The sequence below is a fragment of the Chiloscyllium plagiosum genome, unplaced genomic scaffold (genome assembly GCF_037043375.1).
Source record: "Chiloscyllium plagiosum isolate Xiang-an unplaced genomic scaffold, Cpla_swu_hap1 HiC_scaffold_25, whole genome shotgun sequence".
In the NCBI taxonomy this organism is placed as follows: domain Eukaryota; kingdom Metazoa; phylum Chordata; class Chondrichthyes; order Orectolobiformes; family Hemiscylliidae; genus Chiloscyllium; species Chiloscyllium plagiosum.
The window spans coordinates 53,862,381-53,878,998 of record NW_028270163.1 but is presented as its reverse complement, the minus strand read 5'-3'; the positions used below and the strand labels follow the sequence as shown (position 1 = coordinate 53,878,998).

General features: G+C 41.2%; 1 protein-coding gene across 1 annotated transcript in view; it reads right to left on the bottom strand.

Moving 5' to 3' along the window:
- LOC122562283 (beta-2-glycoprotein 1-like) overlaps nucleotides 1-16,618 on the bottom strand; it is a 50,623-nt gene that overhangs the window by 13,400 nt on the left and 20,605 nt on the right. Inside the window, exons 3-4 of the mRNA XM_043715085.2 lie at nucleotides 7,264-7,360; nucleotides 2,350-2,426 (exon numbers count right to left, since the gene is read on the bottom strand). Coding sequence (XP_043571020.2) covers nucleotides 2,350-2,426; nucleotides 7,264-7,360 — 174 coding nt within the window. The remainder of the gene's footprint in view (nucleotides 1-2,349; nucleotides 2,427-7,263; nucleotides 7,361-16,618) is intronic.

Sequence of the window (16,618 nt, the reverse complement as noted above, 5' to 3'; positions counted from 1 at the left end):
ATATATAAGTCTGGCTGAACAGAACTTGTGGCCTATTTAATCCTGAGAGGAGGGAAACGACGAGTCTTATTTTGGCTTCTCATTTAGATGGGACAGTTGAAATGAAGAACTAATTATTGATGTGATGGAAGCAGTCTAAATATTCTTTTAACTTCTCTAAATAGCTCTGTTTCCTATTGTCCACTTTGAGCAGATATCATTTCTTACTCCTGCAAATGGGTATTTGAGCTGTTCTCAATATACCATTAATTATGTGCTTCCATTAGTTGATTTGATTTGATTTATTGTAGTCACATTTACTTAAGTCTAGTGAAAAGCTTTGATTTGTGAGCAGTACAGGCAGATCATAGCAAACAAGGATGTACAGATCATAGTTTGCTTATACAGAGCGAGGCATACAGGTTACAGCTGCATAAAGCAAGATCAACATTAGCAAAATCGCATTGTTTGAAGTTAGAGAGTCCATTCATCAGTCTAATAACAGCAGGGAAGAAGCTGCTCTTGAACCTGTTGGTGCATATGTTCAAGCTTCTGCCTCTTCTGCCTGACAGGAAGGGGTTGCAGGAGAGCATTACTGGAGTGGGAGGGATCTTTAATAATGTTGGGAGTCTTTCTGCAGCAACGAGAAATGTAAATGGAGTCTGTGGATTGGAAGTTGCCATACCAGGCTGTTATGCAAGCATATAGTGTGCTGTATCTGTAAAAGTTGGAGAGGGTCCTTATGGACATGCAGAATTTCCTAAGCTACCTGAGGAAGAAGCAACGTTGTTGTACCTTCTTGACCAAAATGTCTACATGGAAAGTCCAAGACAGGTTGTTAGTTATTGCCACTCCGAGGAACGTGATGTTCACAACCCTCTCCACCTCCGTGGATGTAGATGGGGGCATGTCCCCCTCCTTTCTTCCTGAAGTCAATGGTCAGTCGTTTGTTTTGTTGACATTGAGACAGAGATTGCTATTGTTGCACCACGATACCAAGCCCTCCAACTCCTTTCTGTATTCTGACTCATCATTATTTGATATCTGTCCTACCATCTAGATGCAATTAATTCAGAATTTGGCTATACAGTTGTGGGTGTACAGGGAGTACAGTAGGGAACTGAGAATACATCCTTTTGAGAGGGGGTGGCACTCCAGTGTTAAGGGTCATCATGGAGGATGAGCAGTTGTCTAGTTTCACTGATTACTGTCTGTGAGTCAGGAAGCTTACAATCTAGTTGCAGAGGGCAGAGCTGAGATCAAGGTCTCAGAATTTTGAGATTTAGTCTGAAGGGGATTATGGTTTTGAAGACAAAGTTGTAGTTGATGACATAAGTGTCCTTGTTATCCAGATGTTATAGGAAAATGGCACCTGCTGTGGACCTGTTTCATCGGCAGGCAAATTCAGAGGATGGAGGCAAGCTGGGAGGCTAGAGTTGATGTGGGCCACGTTCAGCGTGTTGAAGTACTTCATGATTATGGAGGTCAGAGCTTCTTGGGCGGTAGTCATTAAGGCATGTTTGCATGCGCTTTCTTTGGTACTGCGATGAAGGTGGTCTTCTTGAAGCAGGTGGGGACTTCGGCTTGTAGGAGGGAGAGGTTAGTGAATATCTCCACCAGCTGGTCCACACAGGATCTAAGTGCACAGCTGTAGACACCATTCAAGTCCATCCTTTTCCTTGGGTTTACCCTCAGGAAGACCTGGTTCTGTCGGGGCAGGTGACACCATGCCATCGGCATTCTGCTCAAACTGAGCGTGGACAGCACTGAACACGTCAGGGAGGCATGGATTTTTGTCTGCTATCTTGCTCTGAATCATCTGATATCCTTAAATGCTGAATGCAAAAGCAGTATTTTTCCCTCCTTCATTGTGAGCAAGTCTAATCTGAGTTTAACATGAACATCAAAATGCATCACTCCACTCCACAGCTAAGGATCCTGGATCTTCTTAAAATCTAGTTTTGTGAATATAACATGGTATTGACAACACTGGATAAACATGGTCATGTTGGATCAAAGGTAAAGACACTACCACTGCACCCACTTAAGTAATTACATATTTTTCAATTAACTCATTCACTATTGTTATGATACACTTCCAGAGGAGGTGGGACCTGAACCCAGGCCTCCTGGCCCAGAGGTGGGAACACTACCACTTCACTACATGAGTCCTGATAAGTATTTAGGTATCTAGTTAAACAATGCCCTTCACCTGTGTACCATATCAATATCATTAACATCCATTAATTCCCAGTTTGTTCCAATAAATTCTTCGACTATTCCCCGTTACCCAGTTGTGGAATGATGCAGTCATTCTTTTCCTTAAGTTTCCTCACAATGATTAAACTCACATGTTTGCAAAATGCTTACGTTCACAGAATTGATGCTGATCACTCCATGTCCCATCATGCAGACAAGTGCTGTGGTTTAATCCCCGAAGAATGTACCTGATCAAATAAATTTAGAATTATCAACAGAATTGAACAAAACAAGAAAAGACAATTAGTAGCCTGCAATTCACCAAAGTTTCATTCATTTAAGTCTCAGTTTTAACGTTGTCACCAATAGAAATTGTCAGAAATACAGCAGTGGAGAAGAGAGGAGTGAGGCATGAATTTCTAACTCCTCCCATTTCCCTCTACCCGTGTTTCCAATCTCATGGCACTGTGTGCAGATATGCAGCTCCTCTCAGGTAAAGGGGAACTGGAAAATGGAATCATCACTGTACAGCTGTTGCACACTTGGTAGCAACGCCGAGAGAAACTCTTCCTCTCGATCTCAGTTTACAATGACACGGTGAGAAAGAAGTGCAGGAGGTTATATCAGAAGATGTTCTGGTTTTCTTTGGAGGAAAAGGAACTTTAAACCCTACCATCGGCCTTTTTGCTATTCATATTTGTGGAGCTCTCCACACATTCTCTTTCATCCCAGTGACTACAGGACAATAGTGTTTCTTATTTTCAAGCAGCAAAACACTGGTTTATGAGTAACCATAAATCCTTCAATGTATTGACCTAAAGTTTTGTTTTCAATTTAGAATTTGTAAAAGAAATAAAGGTTTAACAAAATTATTTTCCCAATAATTTATGACAAACCATAGAGAGATAAAAATAGACTATTTCTACATCTTTGTGCGCAAGCCATTTACTGAATAATTGAACTGACCAAAAGCAGTAGTAAGTAACATTTAAATAAAAGAGAGATAATGATATTCTATCTGAATTAAATCCCAATATTACTACCACTTAACTTGACAAGGTGCTATTGATGAGTGTGAGATGTCCAAAAAAATTAAAAGTAATAAAAATGAAGTGATGACATATAGTGGTCTGGAATAAGCTGTTGTAATTTATATTCTCACCATATTGAAACTCTTCAAAGTTTTAATGTCTCGACAGACATTTTGGTGCTTCTTCTATTCTTTTTATACAGAACCGATGAGTTTTCTAAAATATGAGGGCTGTAGGTGACATTTGAGTAAATGGAAGCAGTACATATTGCCAACTCTGTTTTCACGTCACAGACTGTGTATTGAAAACAGATAATCTTCACCAATATATAAAAGAAAGTAACCACAAATAATGCAAGAACCAACTTTCCTGTCAGTAGTAGCCAAGAATGCTAATTTGTCAAGTGTAAGTGACAGGAAATGAGGCAAAAAAAAAGTGATTCCTACACTAGGGGCAAACCAAGTGATCCCAGGGAAAGCAGGTTGCTATGACTACTTGTCAAACATCCTGCGTCAAGTTGCTTTGCAGACACCAAAATTAGCCTAGTTGCTGGGATACCCAAGATGGGATGAAAATAGAAGATGCTGTAAACATTCATTAATTCTTTAGAACTGTTCTAATATAAGGTCATCAATCTGTTTCTCGCTCTATAGGCACTGTTAGGATTGCTGCATATCCTCAGCATTTTCTGGTTTTATTTCAAATGTCAAACACTGTAGTATTTTGTTTTTGCAAGATTGAATTAGGCCTCAGCCTGAGTGTAGAGTGGACTAGCCAGAAAGGCCTCGATCATCTTCCTCAATTCCTCAATCCCATCCCAGGAATTGTTTCGATCTTGGCGTCAGTGACCTTGGTGGCTGCTGTTCCCCTACAGCACCCATAAGTCAGCACCAGTTCCACAGCTACTTTCTTCCCTTATTTCTGATGTATGATTGATCAAATCATGAACTTATAGAGGAACAAAGCCACTTAAGTTGAGCTAGCTCACCACATTTGGACATTTTGTGGACCTGTATACTTTGCATGCATTTTGTTCGCTGTTGTTCAGCAGTTCCCTGTCACTCAGGGTGGCTCTATGGTTAGCACTGCTGCCTTACAGTGCCAGGGACCCAGATTTGATTCCAGCCTTGAGTGACTGCGTGGAGTTTACATGTTCTCCCTGTATCTGCATGGGTTTTCCTTGGGTCCTCCAGTTTCCTCCCACAGTACAAAGATGTGTGGGTTAGGTGGATTTAACTTGAGGTGATACTGCAGCTGCAATACAACAACAGCCACTGTGTTCTGAGATAAGACTTCTAAAGTAAAAAGACCATAATAAAGGGGATCTAAGAGATGCAGAGACATGTACAAATATTTATTATAACTTATACAAGAATGGCCAAGAATTAAATATCTTTAATAAAAACTGCACAATACTATAAAAGACACGTTGGATTCTATCATTACTACTATGTCAATACAACATCATCTATTGGGAAGGGGAATGAAGAAACAGGCCACTCTTACCTTAACCCCGAGAAAGGCAATGTAAACTAATAGTGCAGTCTCACACAAGAGGTAGTCGGGGAGTGTGATTCATTGTTATAAAGTTCAAGCACAGAATCTGTGCAGAACATGTTTTTCTGTTGTAAGGTTCTATCACTATTTAGGCTGAAATGAGCTGAGAAAAGGTTGATATATGTGGTGAAGATGGGGTGGGGGAAGAAGAAGGAGTAAACAATAGGTGGAGATGAAGCCCAGAGAGAGAGAGAGAAAACAGCAGTGGGGCAGACAAAGAAATATGTAAAGGTTAGCCTGGGAGAATCAATATATGGGAATGGGGACCACTAGTAGTTGACAACGGATTGGTTGTGATAGCAGCCCATGTGATGACAAGGCTTTATGAGTGGGGGTTGCAGTAAGGACATGGGATAAAGTGCTCAAGCCCTAAAATTGTTGAACTCAACATAGAGTCCAGAAGGCTGCAGAGTTCCCAGGTGGAAAATGAGGTATTGTTCTTCCACCTTGTGCTGAGCTTTGGTGGAGCACTGTAGCAAGCCTGAGACAGAGATGGCCAGGGAACATGATGGTGTGTTGAAGTGGCAGGAAACCAGAAGCTCGGTCATTTTTGTAGAAAGAAAGCAGGTGTTCTGCAAAGCGTCACCCAGTATCCATTTCATTTCCCCAATGAGCAATTCACATTGTGAGCAGTGAATACAGTAGACTAGATTGAGTGAAATGCAGTGAATTGCTGCTTCATGTGAAAGATCGAGGGCCTTGGACAGTGAGAAGGGAGGAAATAAATGACCACGGTCTGTGACTGCATGGGAAGATGCATTGGGAGTGTGGGGAAATGTTGCAAGTGGAGGAGGAGTGGACCAAGATGTTCCAGAGGATTGGTCCCTGTGGAATGCTGATATTGAGGGGAATATGTGTCTGGTTGTGACATCTCACTGGATGTGGCAGAAATGACAGCTAATTATCCTCTGGATGCTAGTGGGATGGTAAGTGAGGACTGGGGGGACCTATCACTGTTGTGGGAGGGAAGATGGGGGTGAGGGCCAAAGTGCAGATGGGTTGGACATGGCTGAGGGCCTTATCAAGCACGGTGTTAGGGAATCTCTGGTTGAGGAACAAGTTGGTCATTTTGGAGGCCCCCTTGTTGAAGTTGGCATTATCGGAACAGTGCAATGGAGATGGAAGAACTGGGAGAATGGAATTGAGTCTTTAAAGAAGCAGGGTGTAAGGTAACTGTGGGAGTTGGTTGGTTTGTAGTGGATATTGGTGGCCAGTCAATCTCCAGAAATGGAAACAGAGATAACAAGGGAGGACAGGGAGAAGTTGGAGATGGACAAGGCGAAGGTGAGAACTAGCTGGAAATTGGAAGCGAAATTGAGAAACTTTTCCAATCCTGGACAAGAGAGGGAAACAGCACCAATTATGTCATCGATGTACTGGAGAAAGAGTTGTAGATGAGAGCCCGAGTAGGACTGGAACAAGGAATGATCCACATTCCCCACAAACAGACAGGAATAACTGGGGACCATACAGGTACCCATGTCCATACCTTTAACCTGAAAAAAGTGGGAGGAGTTATAGGAAAAGTTGTTCAGGGTGAGGACAAGCTCAGCCAGGTAGAGGAGGCTGGTAGTGGATGGCCTTTTTTTCCAGAAAGAAGCGGAGAGTCCTGAGACTATCCTGATGGAGGATGGACATGGAGAGGGAATGCATATCCATGGTAAAGGGGAAGCAGCTGGAGACCATGAACTGGTTACATTAGTGTGGATTCAGGCCCTTCGGCCCAACAAGTCCACACCGACCCTCTGAAGAGTAACCCACCGAGACCCATTTCCCTCTGACTAATACACCTAACACTAAGGGCAATTTAGAATTGCCAATTCACCTGGCCAGCACATCTTTAGTGAAAAGAACCAAAAGAAGTTATAAATGGGAGACCTTAGACAAAGGAAAAAAAATCAAATCAAAGTAGGAAGAGAAAACTCCCACAGGGCAGGAGTAGGCAGAAACAAGGAGTCTGCCCAGTCTGTCCTGTTTGTTAGATTTTGGGAAGAAGGTAAAATGGACTGTGCAGGAATTGGGAGACTATGAGCTGAACCTCTGAAGTTTGCTGTGATGAAACTGTGAGCTCACATGTCTGATCAATGATGACTCTCCGTGAAGGTTGGATGTAGAGCAACTCCAGGCAGAGTTACTAAATCCTCATTTATACATTACTCATGAAAACTCTTTGATGAACAGACCTTGAGCTTAACTGAACAGATGAACCCATATTAAAATAGTTTCTGTGGAATTACTTTGGTGTTTTAATACATTATTAGATAAGCTAGGACACTAGAATGTATGTAACATGGATTTCAGCTTGGAGATTCAGGTTAAAGGTCTAATTTTGGATCTTTTACTGGCAACTGAGTGACCAAGTTAGGTGGCACAATTCTGAAAGAGGACTTGCAAAGGGGAATTGATGCATAAGGAAAGAAAATCTCAACAATGTTGCCAATCTTACGCCTGACTGTTTTGCTATTTTGCTGTTGCATGTCCACTACACAGTACCTACCCTGCATTGCAGCTGTAGTAGACCTGTTTCCCAAATGTTAAGCCTGTTACATGCATTTCTCCATTTTCCAGCAGTTTTGGCACGTGACAAGGTCTGGCTTTTAGGGGAAGACAAAACCATGAAATTCAGAATTAATTTACATTTTTTTGCACATTACCAACAAATATATTTATTCAACACATGCAGAATATTTGCTCCCTGGGTGTAATTATGTAATTTAATCCAGATATCCTGGCAATCCCCCATCATAATGTTAAAGAATCTTAGACACTTCTAATACACATGGCTAATACTGGCTGCAATTTTGCTGTTGCACTCAAAGTGCACAATGTTGACTTTTCTAAAGTGTACCTAAATGTACATTGTTGGAGTGAAGGAGAGGCATTAAAGCTCCTCGTCATGCTTGTGATACATTAGAACTTGAGATTGCTCAGATATGTCAACGTCAGTGAGAATTTAGTCATGATATTTCAGATTGATTCTTCCCAAAGAGGAACACAGAATAATCAGATGTTAGAGTCTTAGAGATGGGGAGAAAGTGAGGTCTGCAGATGCTGGAGATCAGAGCTGAAAATGTGTTGCTGGAAAAGCGCAGCAGGTCAGGCAGCATCCAGGGAACAGGAGAATCGATGTTTCGGGCATAAGCCTTCCTGAAGAAGGGCTTATACCCGAAACGTTGATTCTCCTTTCCCTGGATGCTGCCTGACCTTCTGCGCTTTTCTAGCAACACATTTTCAGAGTCATGGAGATGTACAGCATGGAAACAGACACTTCGGTCCAACCCGTCCATGCCAACCAGATATCCCAACCCAATCTAGTCCCACCTGCCAGCACCCGGCCCATATTCCTCCAAACGCTTCCTATTCATATACCCATCCAAATGCCTCTTAAATGTTGCAATTGTACCAGCCTCCATCACTTCCTCTGGCAGCTCATTCCATACACGTACCACCCTCTGCGTGAAAGAGTTACCCTGTAGGTCTCTTTTATATCTTTCCCCTCTCACCTTAAGCCTATGCCCTCTCGTTCTAGACTCCCTGACCCCAGGGAAAAGACTTTGCCTATTTATCCTATCCATGTCCCTCATAATCTTGTAAACCTCTATAAGGTCACCCCTCAGCCTCCAACGCTCCAGGGTAAACAGCCCCAGCCTGTTCAGCCTCTCCCCATAGCTCAAATCCTCCAACCCTGGCAACATCCTTGTAAATCTTTTCTGAACCCTTTCAAGTTTCACAACATCTTTCCGATAGGAAGGAGACCAGAATTGCACACAATATTCCAACAGTGGCCTAACCAATGTCCTCTACAGCCGCAACATGACCTCCCAACTCCTGTACTCAATACTCTGACCAATAAAGGAAAGCATACCAAACGCCTTCTTCACTATCCTATCTACCTGCGACTCCACTTTCAAGGAGCTATGAACCTGCACTCCAAGGTCTCTTTGTTCAGCAGCACTCCCTAAGACCTTACCATTAAGTGTATAAGTCCTGCTAAGATTTGCTTTCCCAAAATGCAGCACCTCACATTTATCTGAATTAAACTCCATCTGCCACTTCTCAGCCCATTGGCCCATCTGGTCCAGATCCTGTTGTAACGTTCTTTGCTGTCCACTACACCTCCAATTTTGGTGTCTTCTGCATACTTACTAACTGTACCTTTTATGCTCACATCCAAATCATTTATGTAAATGACAAAAAGTAGAGGGCCCAGCACCAATCCTTGTGGCACTCCACTGGTCACAGGCCTCCAGTCTGAAAAACAACTCTCCACACCACCCTCTGTCTTCTACCTTTGAGCCAGTTCTGTATCCAAATGGCTCATTCTCCCTGTATTCCGTGAGATCAAATCTTGCTAATCAGTCTCCCATGGGGAACCTTGTCGAACGCCTTACTGAAGTCCATATAGATCACATCTACCACTCTGCCCTCATCAATCCTCTTTGTTACTTCTCAAAAATCTCAATTATGTTTGTAAGACATGATTTCCCACACACAAAACCATGTTGACTATCCCTTTCAACCATGTGGGCCTGTATTTAATTTTAAATTGAACATGCAAAGTAGGTTATGTTTTAAAATAATGTGAGAGAGAATTGGAGGTTTGGCTAATCCTGACTTAGATACTAAAAGTGAAAAGGTGTTAAAATTCTTGGCATGTCTCCTGATAAGTGAAAATAAATCATCCGAACACGTTCACAAAAGTTTTCTGTAGTTCCAGCATCCTGTTGGCTTGTATACAGTTCAGGTTCTGCAATAAACTGAGAAACGATTAAAGAAAAATATACTTTTGGAAATTGAACTCATAGAAATTACAGTTGAAGATGGAGATGTCACGGGGCAAGTTGACACTAGGCACACGGACACACAAGATGGCCACCGAGCCATCAGTTGGCCAACTTGACACACAAGATGGCCACCAGATCACAATATGGAGAGAAACAGCACAGCAGATAGAGACACAGCTTGGGGCCACCAGAATGCCAGTACAATGCACTCACAACCCAGTTGATTAGTTTAAGGCGGGTGGGGGTAACGAACACTGCCCACTGAAGTGTCTGGGTCCAGCCAACACCTCTTATAGAAATGCTAACAGCTTGATACGGACTCAATACGAAATGCTAATAGCCAGGGCTGCAGTAATCATCCTTCTCAGGAAAAGCGATTAGCGCTCATTACTACAGCAATGGACTTCCATGCCGACATTGAAACTGACAATGATCATGCGGAAATTAACAAAGGCTGCACTGGAACTGACAAAGACTGTATCAAAACTATCAACGATTCTGCAATGATTGCCATAAACAAGCCATGTTACAAAGACAATAATCTCATCATTGACCTATTGTATCACAAGATATATAAAAGTTTCTTGGCATGTGCTCCGGATGGAGCGAAAACTCGCAGCTGACCATTGTGCTGTCGGTGTCTTTCTGTCCCCAGAGCTCTGGTATTTCCTTGTGCAATAAACTCTGTCATTGAACTCCAATTTTGACTCTAAGACTTGTGTTTTTCCCCACAACACAATAAAACACACTATACATTTCAGCTTTTTCAAGAGACTATGGTTGTGTTACTGATTGAATCCAATTGAAGGTTTCAGAGGTTTTAAATAGAGAATTAAATGCACCTGAAAAATAGATACTGTAATGTAACTCATGAGATTGGACAATATATTAAATCTACATTGCTAAAGCTTTGCTCCCATTACTGATTTGAAACCTGTTTAGTGGATTTCAGCAGTCAATTTGAATAAACCTCCAATTGACTGTGACATCCAAAGGTGCAGTCTAATGTCAGGATCATTCAAAAAGCATCTGTATGAAAAAGATTAACATTTTTCAATTGATTCATTTCATTAATTTTTCCATTTTAAAAATATGAAAAGCCAGCAAAGAAAGCTAAATACCTAAAAGTAAAATCGGTACCCAATGAACACAGTCCACAGATTTCTCAGCAACAAACCAAAACAAGCAGACAAAATGCATCCAGAAACCCTAGCCACTCTTCCCTACATCAAAGACATCTCGGAAATGACTACCAGACTACTCAGACCCTTTGGCATCATGGTAGCCCACAAACTCACCAACACTAAAACAGCAGCTAATAAATCTGAAAGACCCTATACAGACAACAAGCAAAACTAATGTTATTTACAAAATACCGTGCAAAGACTGTAACGAACACTACATTGGACATACAGGCAGAAAACTAGACATGAACATCAACTAGCCACAAAACGACATGACCCTCTCTCATTAGTATCCTTACATAGAGATGAGGAAGAACACCATTTTGACTGGGACAACACATCCATTCTAGGACAAGCCAAACAGAGATATGCATGAGAATTCCTAGAAGCATGGCATTCCAACTGGAACTCTATCAACAAATACATGGAGTTAGACCCCATCTACCACCCCCTGACAAAATGACCCGGAAATGACATCACCACAGGAAATGATGTCACCACAGGACCGACCCAAAGAAACCTAAACAAATAAATAGAAAGCAGGAATTATCAACAGTGCTCCATCTGGAGGCCCACTGAAGATGTTGCTAGTAGGTGATGAAACATCTGGAAATGAACCTTCCAGTTCAGTGAGCAAACCTACATCCATGAATTTATGTCCCATTATACTGAGTCAAGTAATGCCCTTTTCTCGTTAGATGTTGACTAAGAAAACAATCCAAATTCAGGAAATTTAGTCCTTTCCATTGAAAACTCTCAATGACCTTCCTGCTGTTCAGCATCTTTTTTTTTTATAGATATTTTTATTAGAAATTTAACATTTTTACAAGTTTACAAAAATAAACAAAACTCTCAGATAAAAACACTGATATACAATTAGCTCAAATATACAATAGCCAAAATTTGACAAAAAAAAACAAAACAAAACAACAAAAAAACCGAGAAAAAAAAACAAACAGACAAAACTCAACTATCTACTAATCTAACCTACAACTAACCAGGGTGTATATTTAAGTCTCTTACATGCTCGGGATGTGTTAACATCAGATATGATAAAACCCGTATTCGTGCGGGATTCCTCCCCCGAGGGGCCGCGGACCAGCCAGATCTGTAGTCTCAATTAAATAAAAGCCCTTGTTAGGATAGCCGAAATATCTGTATTTATGTAATTCAAAAAGGGCTGCCATATTTTATAAAATAATTCGGTCTTTCGGTGCACCATATTTGTAAGGAAGTCAAGGGGAATACATTCCATAATTAGTCTGTGCCAATTTGAAAGTCCAGGGGGGCCCTCCGCCACCCAGTTCATCAAAATATTTTTCCTTGCACAGAAAGAAAGAATAGAAAATAGTCTCTTCCCGTACGTGTCCAGGGAGGGAAAGTTCGAAAAGCCCAAGAGGAGAGATACGGGGTCCACTTTTATTTCCATTCCTAAAATTTCTGTCAGGGTACTTGCTACTTTAGTCCAATATCTACGGATCTTATGACAGGTCCATAAGCAATGTACAAGAGTGCCCACCTCTATTTTGCATTTAGGACACATTGGAGATGCTCCTGCCTTAAATTTTGCCAATCGAACCGGTGCTATATGGGCCCTGTGAAGTATCTTCAGCTGGATAGCCTGGGTTCTGTTACAAATAGTAATTCTTCTAGCATTTTCCCAGATATCATTCCACGTTTCTGTGGAGATTTCTAGTCCCAGATCCTGATCCCATGTTTTAAGCAGATTATCCATATCTCCCGATACTTCATCATGTAGCAAATGATAAATATTACTGACGGAAGATACCCCCACTGGTCGTAGGACACTACATTCTCTATCGGATTTATAAAGACTATCTAATAACGTAGTATTCTTCTGTATAAAATCTCGAATTTGGAAGTATCGAAAGAGGTCTCCATTGGGTAATCCGAATTTCTGACGCAGCTGTCCGAAAGACATCAGGACCCCATCTTTAAATAAATCCCCGAGACATGAGATACCCCTGGATCTCCAGAGTTTAAAAGTGGCATCTGTTAACCCCGGTTGGAATCCCCATGCTCCCACTATCGGTGCATAGGGGGATGTTTTATGTGAATTACCCTCATTTTGCCGCATTATATTCCAAGCCTTGATTGTATTCAGTATTATAGGGTTTTTACAGTGATCTGTAATGATTTTCCTCTTGTCTGAGAATAAAAGGTTAATAAGTGGGTATTTTACTTGAGAAGCCTCGATGTCCAACCAGATTGATTGTGGATCAGACAAGACCCAATCAGCTATATAACTTAATAGGGAACTTAATTGATATTTCCTAAAATCTGGGAAGTCCAATCCACCCCTTGCCTGTGGAAGCTGTAGCTTCTTCAGCTTAATGAGGGGCCGCCTATGGTTCCAGATAAAGGAACTCAGCCAGCCGTATAATTTACATAAAGCTGTCCTCGGCAGCATCACCGGAAGCATTCTCATAGGATATAGGAGACGGGGCAGGATATTCATTTTGATTAATGCTATTCTACCCAACCAGGAAATTGGCAGGTCTCCCCATCGCTGGAGGTCCTGCCTTATCCTTTCCAATAAATACACAAAATTAGCCTTATACAACTGACCAAATACTGGAGTAATAAAAATGCCTAAATATAAGAAACCTTCCAGGGGCCAGCGAAAGGTAAAAAGGGAACCGTCTGCTAAGCGGGGTATCACAGCAAGGCCACCCATTGGCATAGCTTCCGATTTTGAAAAATTAATTTTATAGCCTGAGAATGCACTAAATGTATTAATAACTTGGATTAAGCGAGGTATGGACATCAAAGGGTTACTGAGGAATAGAAGAACATCATCTGCATAAAGGGTAATTTTATGTTTACCTGTACCAATCCTTGGGGCCACTATATTAGGATCAGCTCGTGTAGCTTCTGCTAGTGGTTCAATTATTAGCGTGAATAACAATGGCGAGAGGGGACATCCCTGACGGCAGCCCCTACCCACACTGAAGCTATCCGAGCCTAATCCATTGGTAACCACAACTGCTTTGGGATCACTATACAATGTTGAGATCCATTTGGTAAACACCTGTCCAACACCAAACCTCTCCAATGTGTAAAACAAATATGACCATTCGACCCTATCAAATGCCTTTTCCGCGTCTAATGAAACCACTACTCCTGGTATCTTTCCCTGATGACAAGCTTGAATCATATTCAGAGCCCTTCTAACATTATTGGATGATCTACGGCCCTTAATAAACCCCGTCTGATCCTCCTTTATAATATGTGGCAGTATCCTTTCTAATCTCAGTGCTAACGTTTTAGAGAGGATTTTAAAATCTACATTTAGCAAGGATATTGGTCTGTATGATGTACAATCTTCTGGGTCCTTTCCTTTTTTGAGGATAAGAGAGATATTTGCCTCTTTCAGCGAAGGCGGGAGACAGCCCTGACTATATGCATAGTTATACATGTCCATAAGTGGACCAACCAGTATTTCTGTAAATTCTTTATAGAATTCAGCTTGAAAGCCATCTGGGCCCGGCGTCTTACCATTTTGAAGGTGCCTAATTGCATCAACTATTTCTTGGGGTGTAAGAGGAGCATTTAGGACCGATACTTGTTCCGGAGTTAGGTCTGGAAAAGTCAAATTTTTAAAAAATGATTGCATCCTCTTCGCTCTATCTTCACAATCCTGTGATTTATATAACTCAGAATAGAATTTTCTAAAGGTCGCATTAATCTTTTTATGATCATGAGTCAAAATACCCGTACTTTCCTTGATAGACATAATAGTCTGAGGGGCCTTTTTTTTCTTTGCAAGAAATGCTAAGTATCTACCCGGTTTGTCGCCATATTCATATAACCTTTGCTTTGCAAATAATATTTCCCTCTTAGCCGTTTGAGTAAGTATAGTATTTAGAGCTGTCCTAAGAGCTGTAATCCTTTGCAATTTAATAATAGAGGGTCTATCAGTGTAGGCTGTTTCAGCCGCTTTTAAGCGGGCTTCAAGCAGACGCTGTTGTTCTCCCTTTAATTTCTTCTGGGTCGCTGAGTAGGAGATGATCAAGCCTCGCGTGTAAGCTTTGATGGTCTCCCACATCATTGATGGGTTGCTAGCTGTACCTGAATTAATTTCTAAAAAAGTTTTAAATTCTTGAGAGAAGTACTTTACAAATTTACTATCTTTCATTAAGAAGGGGTCCATACGCCAATGCCGAGGGGATGTCCCACTGTTCCTCGCCTTAGTTTCCATATATACAGCAGCGTGGTCAGAATTGCTATATTACCTATTTTACAGGATGATATGGAATTTAAAAAAATTGAGGGGGCAAAAAACATATCAATTCTGGTATGACATTTATGTGGATTAGAGTAGAAAGAAAAATCTCTACCCTGTGGATGAAGACATCTCCATACATCTACTAATCCTAATTCTTTGTTCAGATCCATCAATTGTCTAGATCTGGGAGATACTCCTGCAGTACTCTTGGGAATCCTGTCTATTTCCGGATCCATAATACAATTAAAGTCTCCCCCTATAATTATATGACGGGCATCAAAAGCCATCAATTTTGAAAAGGCTTCCGTTATAAATTTAAAGGGGTGTGCCGGGGGGCAGTACAAATTTAAAATCCCATATTCCTCTCCATTTATGAGAGCTTTAATCAAGATATATCATCCAGATTCGTCTTTTATCTGCTTTAGGATTTTGAAAGGGAAATTCTTCCGAACAAGAATAACAACTCCCCTGCTTTTTGAGCTAAAAGAAGAAAAAAAGGCCTGATCAAATCCGCCCTGTCGTAATTTCAAGTGTTCTTTATCTGACAGGTGTGTCTCCTGTAGGAGAGCTATATCAACTCTTTCCTTCTTAAGATTTGATAATATTTTCTTCCTTTTAAGTGGCGAATTACTCCCCTTGACATTCCAGGTGCACCACTTAACCAATTGATCAACCATAATCCTCTGGGCCAATCCGAGACCCCTCGGGAGGGGGAACCCTATCCAGAACATCCCGAGCATGGAACATGTAAAATTTACAAAAATAAACCCTCTTTAATACACCCACAACAATACAGTAAAAAACGATTTCTAAATAAAAAAAATATAAAACGTATCTAAGTGGAGACTTTCCCCCTTGTTCCCAGGGGGCATCACTTCCTCTCCAAAAATCCCTCATATCCTCTCCCAACCAATGCCCCACCCTTGACCCAGGCACTCCTCAATAAAATGAGGAAAATTCAAATATAATACAAAGCTAGAGTTAACAGTGAGCACCCCACCCCCACCCCACCAACACCTGGGTATATTTGGTAATGTTAATACCATATATAAACATATAACTATAAAATTACCAGTTCAACAAATAATAATTAAATATGATAATACAAAATAACGAAGGGAAAAACAAACCCGCTCCTAAAGACAGAGGTAAAATCGAATAAGGTAACCACCTCTCCCCACCAACATTAACCAAATCCCCCAGCTTATATATACATATACATACATACACATACATATATATATATATACATACATACACACACACACATATACATACACCCCTCATATATACATAAAATAATAACAGAAAACAACTCCAAGGGGGGGGGGGAGAAAATCAAATCCCTCTCCCCACCCCCCATAATAATATTAAGCAATAAGGTAAGAAAAAAAAAAGGGAGGGGATATAAACCAAAACGGGGGGGGGGGGGAGGGCAGACCAACATCCATTATGTCCTACAGTTTATCTAAGAGAGTCCAAGAATTCCTTAGCCTTTTCTGGTGATCCAAAGTTATATACAGATCCTTCATGGTTAAAGCGTAACATCGCTGGGTAGCGTAAGGAGTACTGTACATTTAAGTCCCTTAAACGCTTCTTCGCCTCGTCGAATGCCTTTCTCTTTCGAACCAGAGC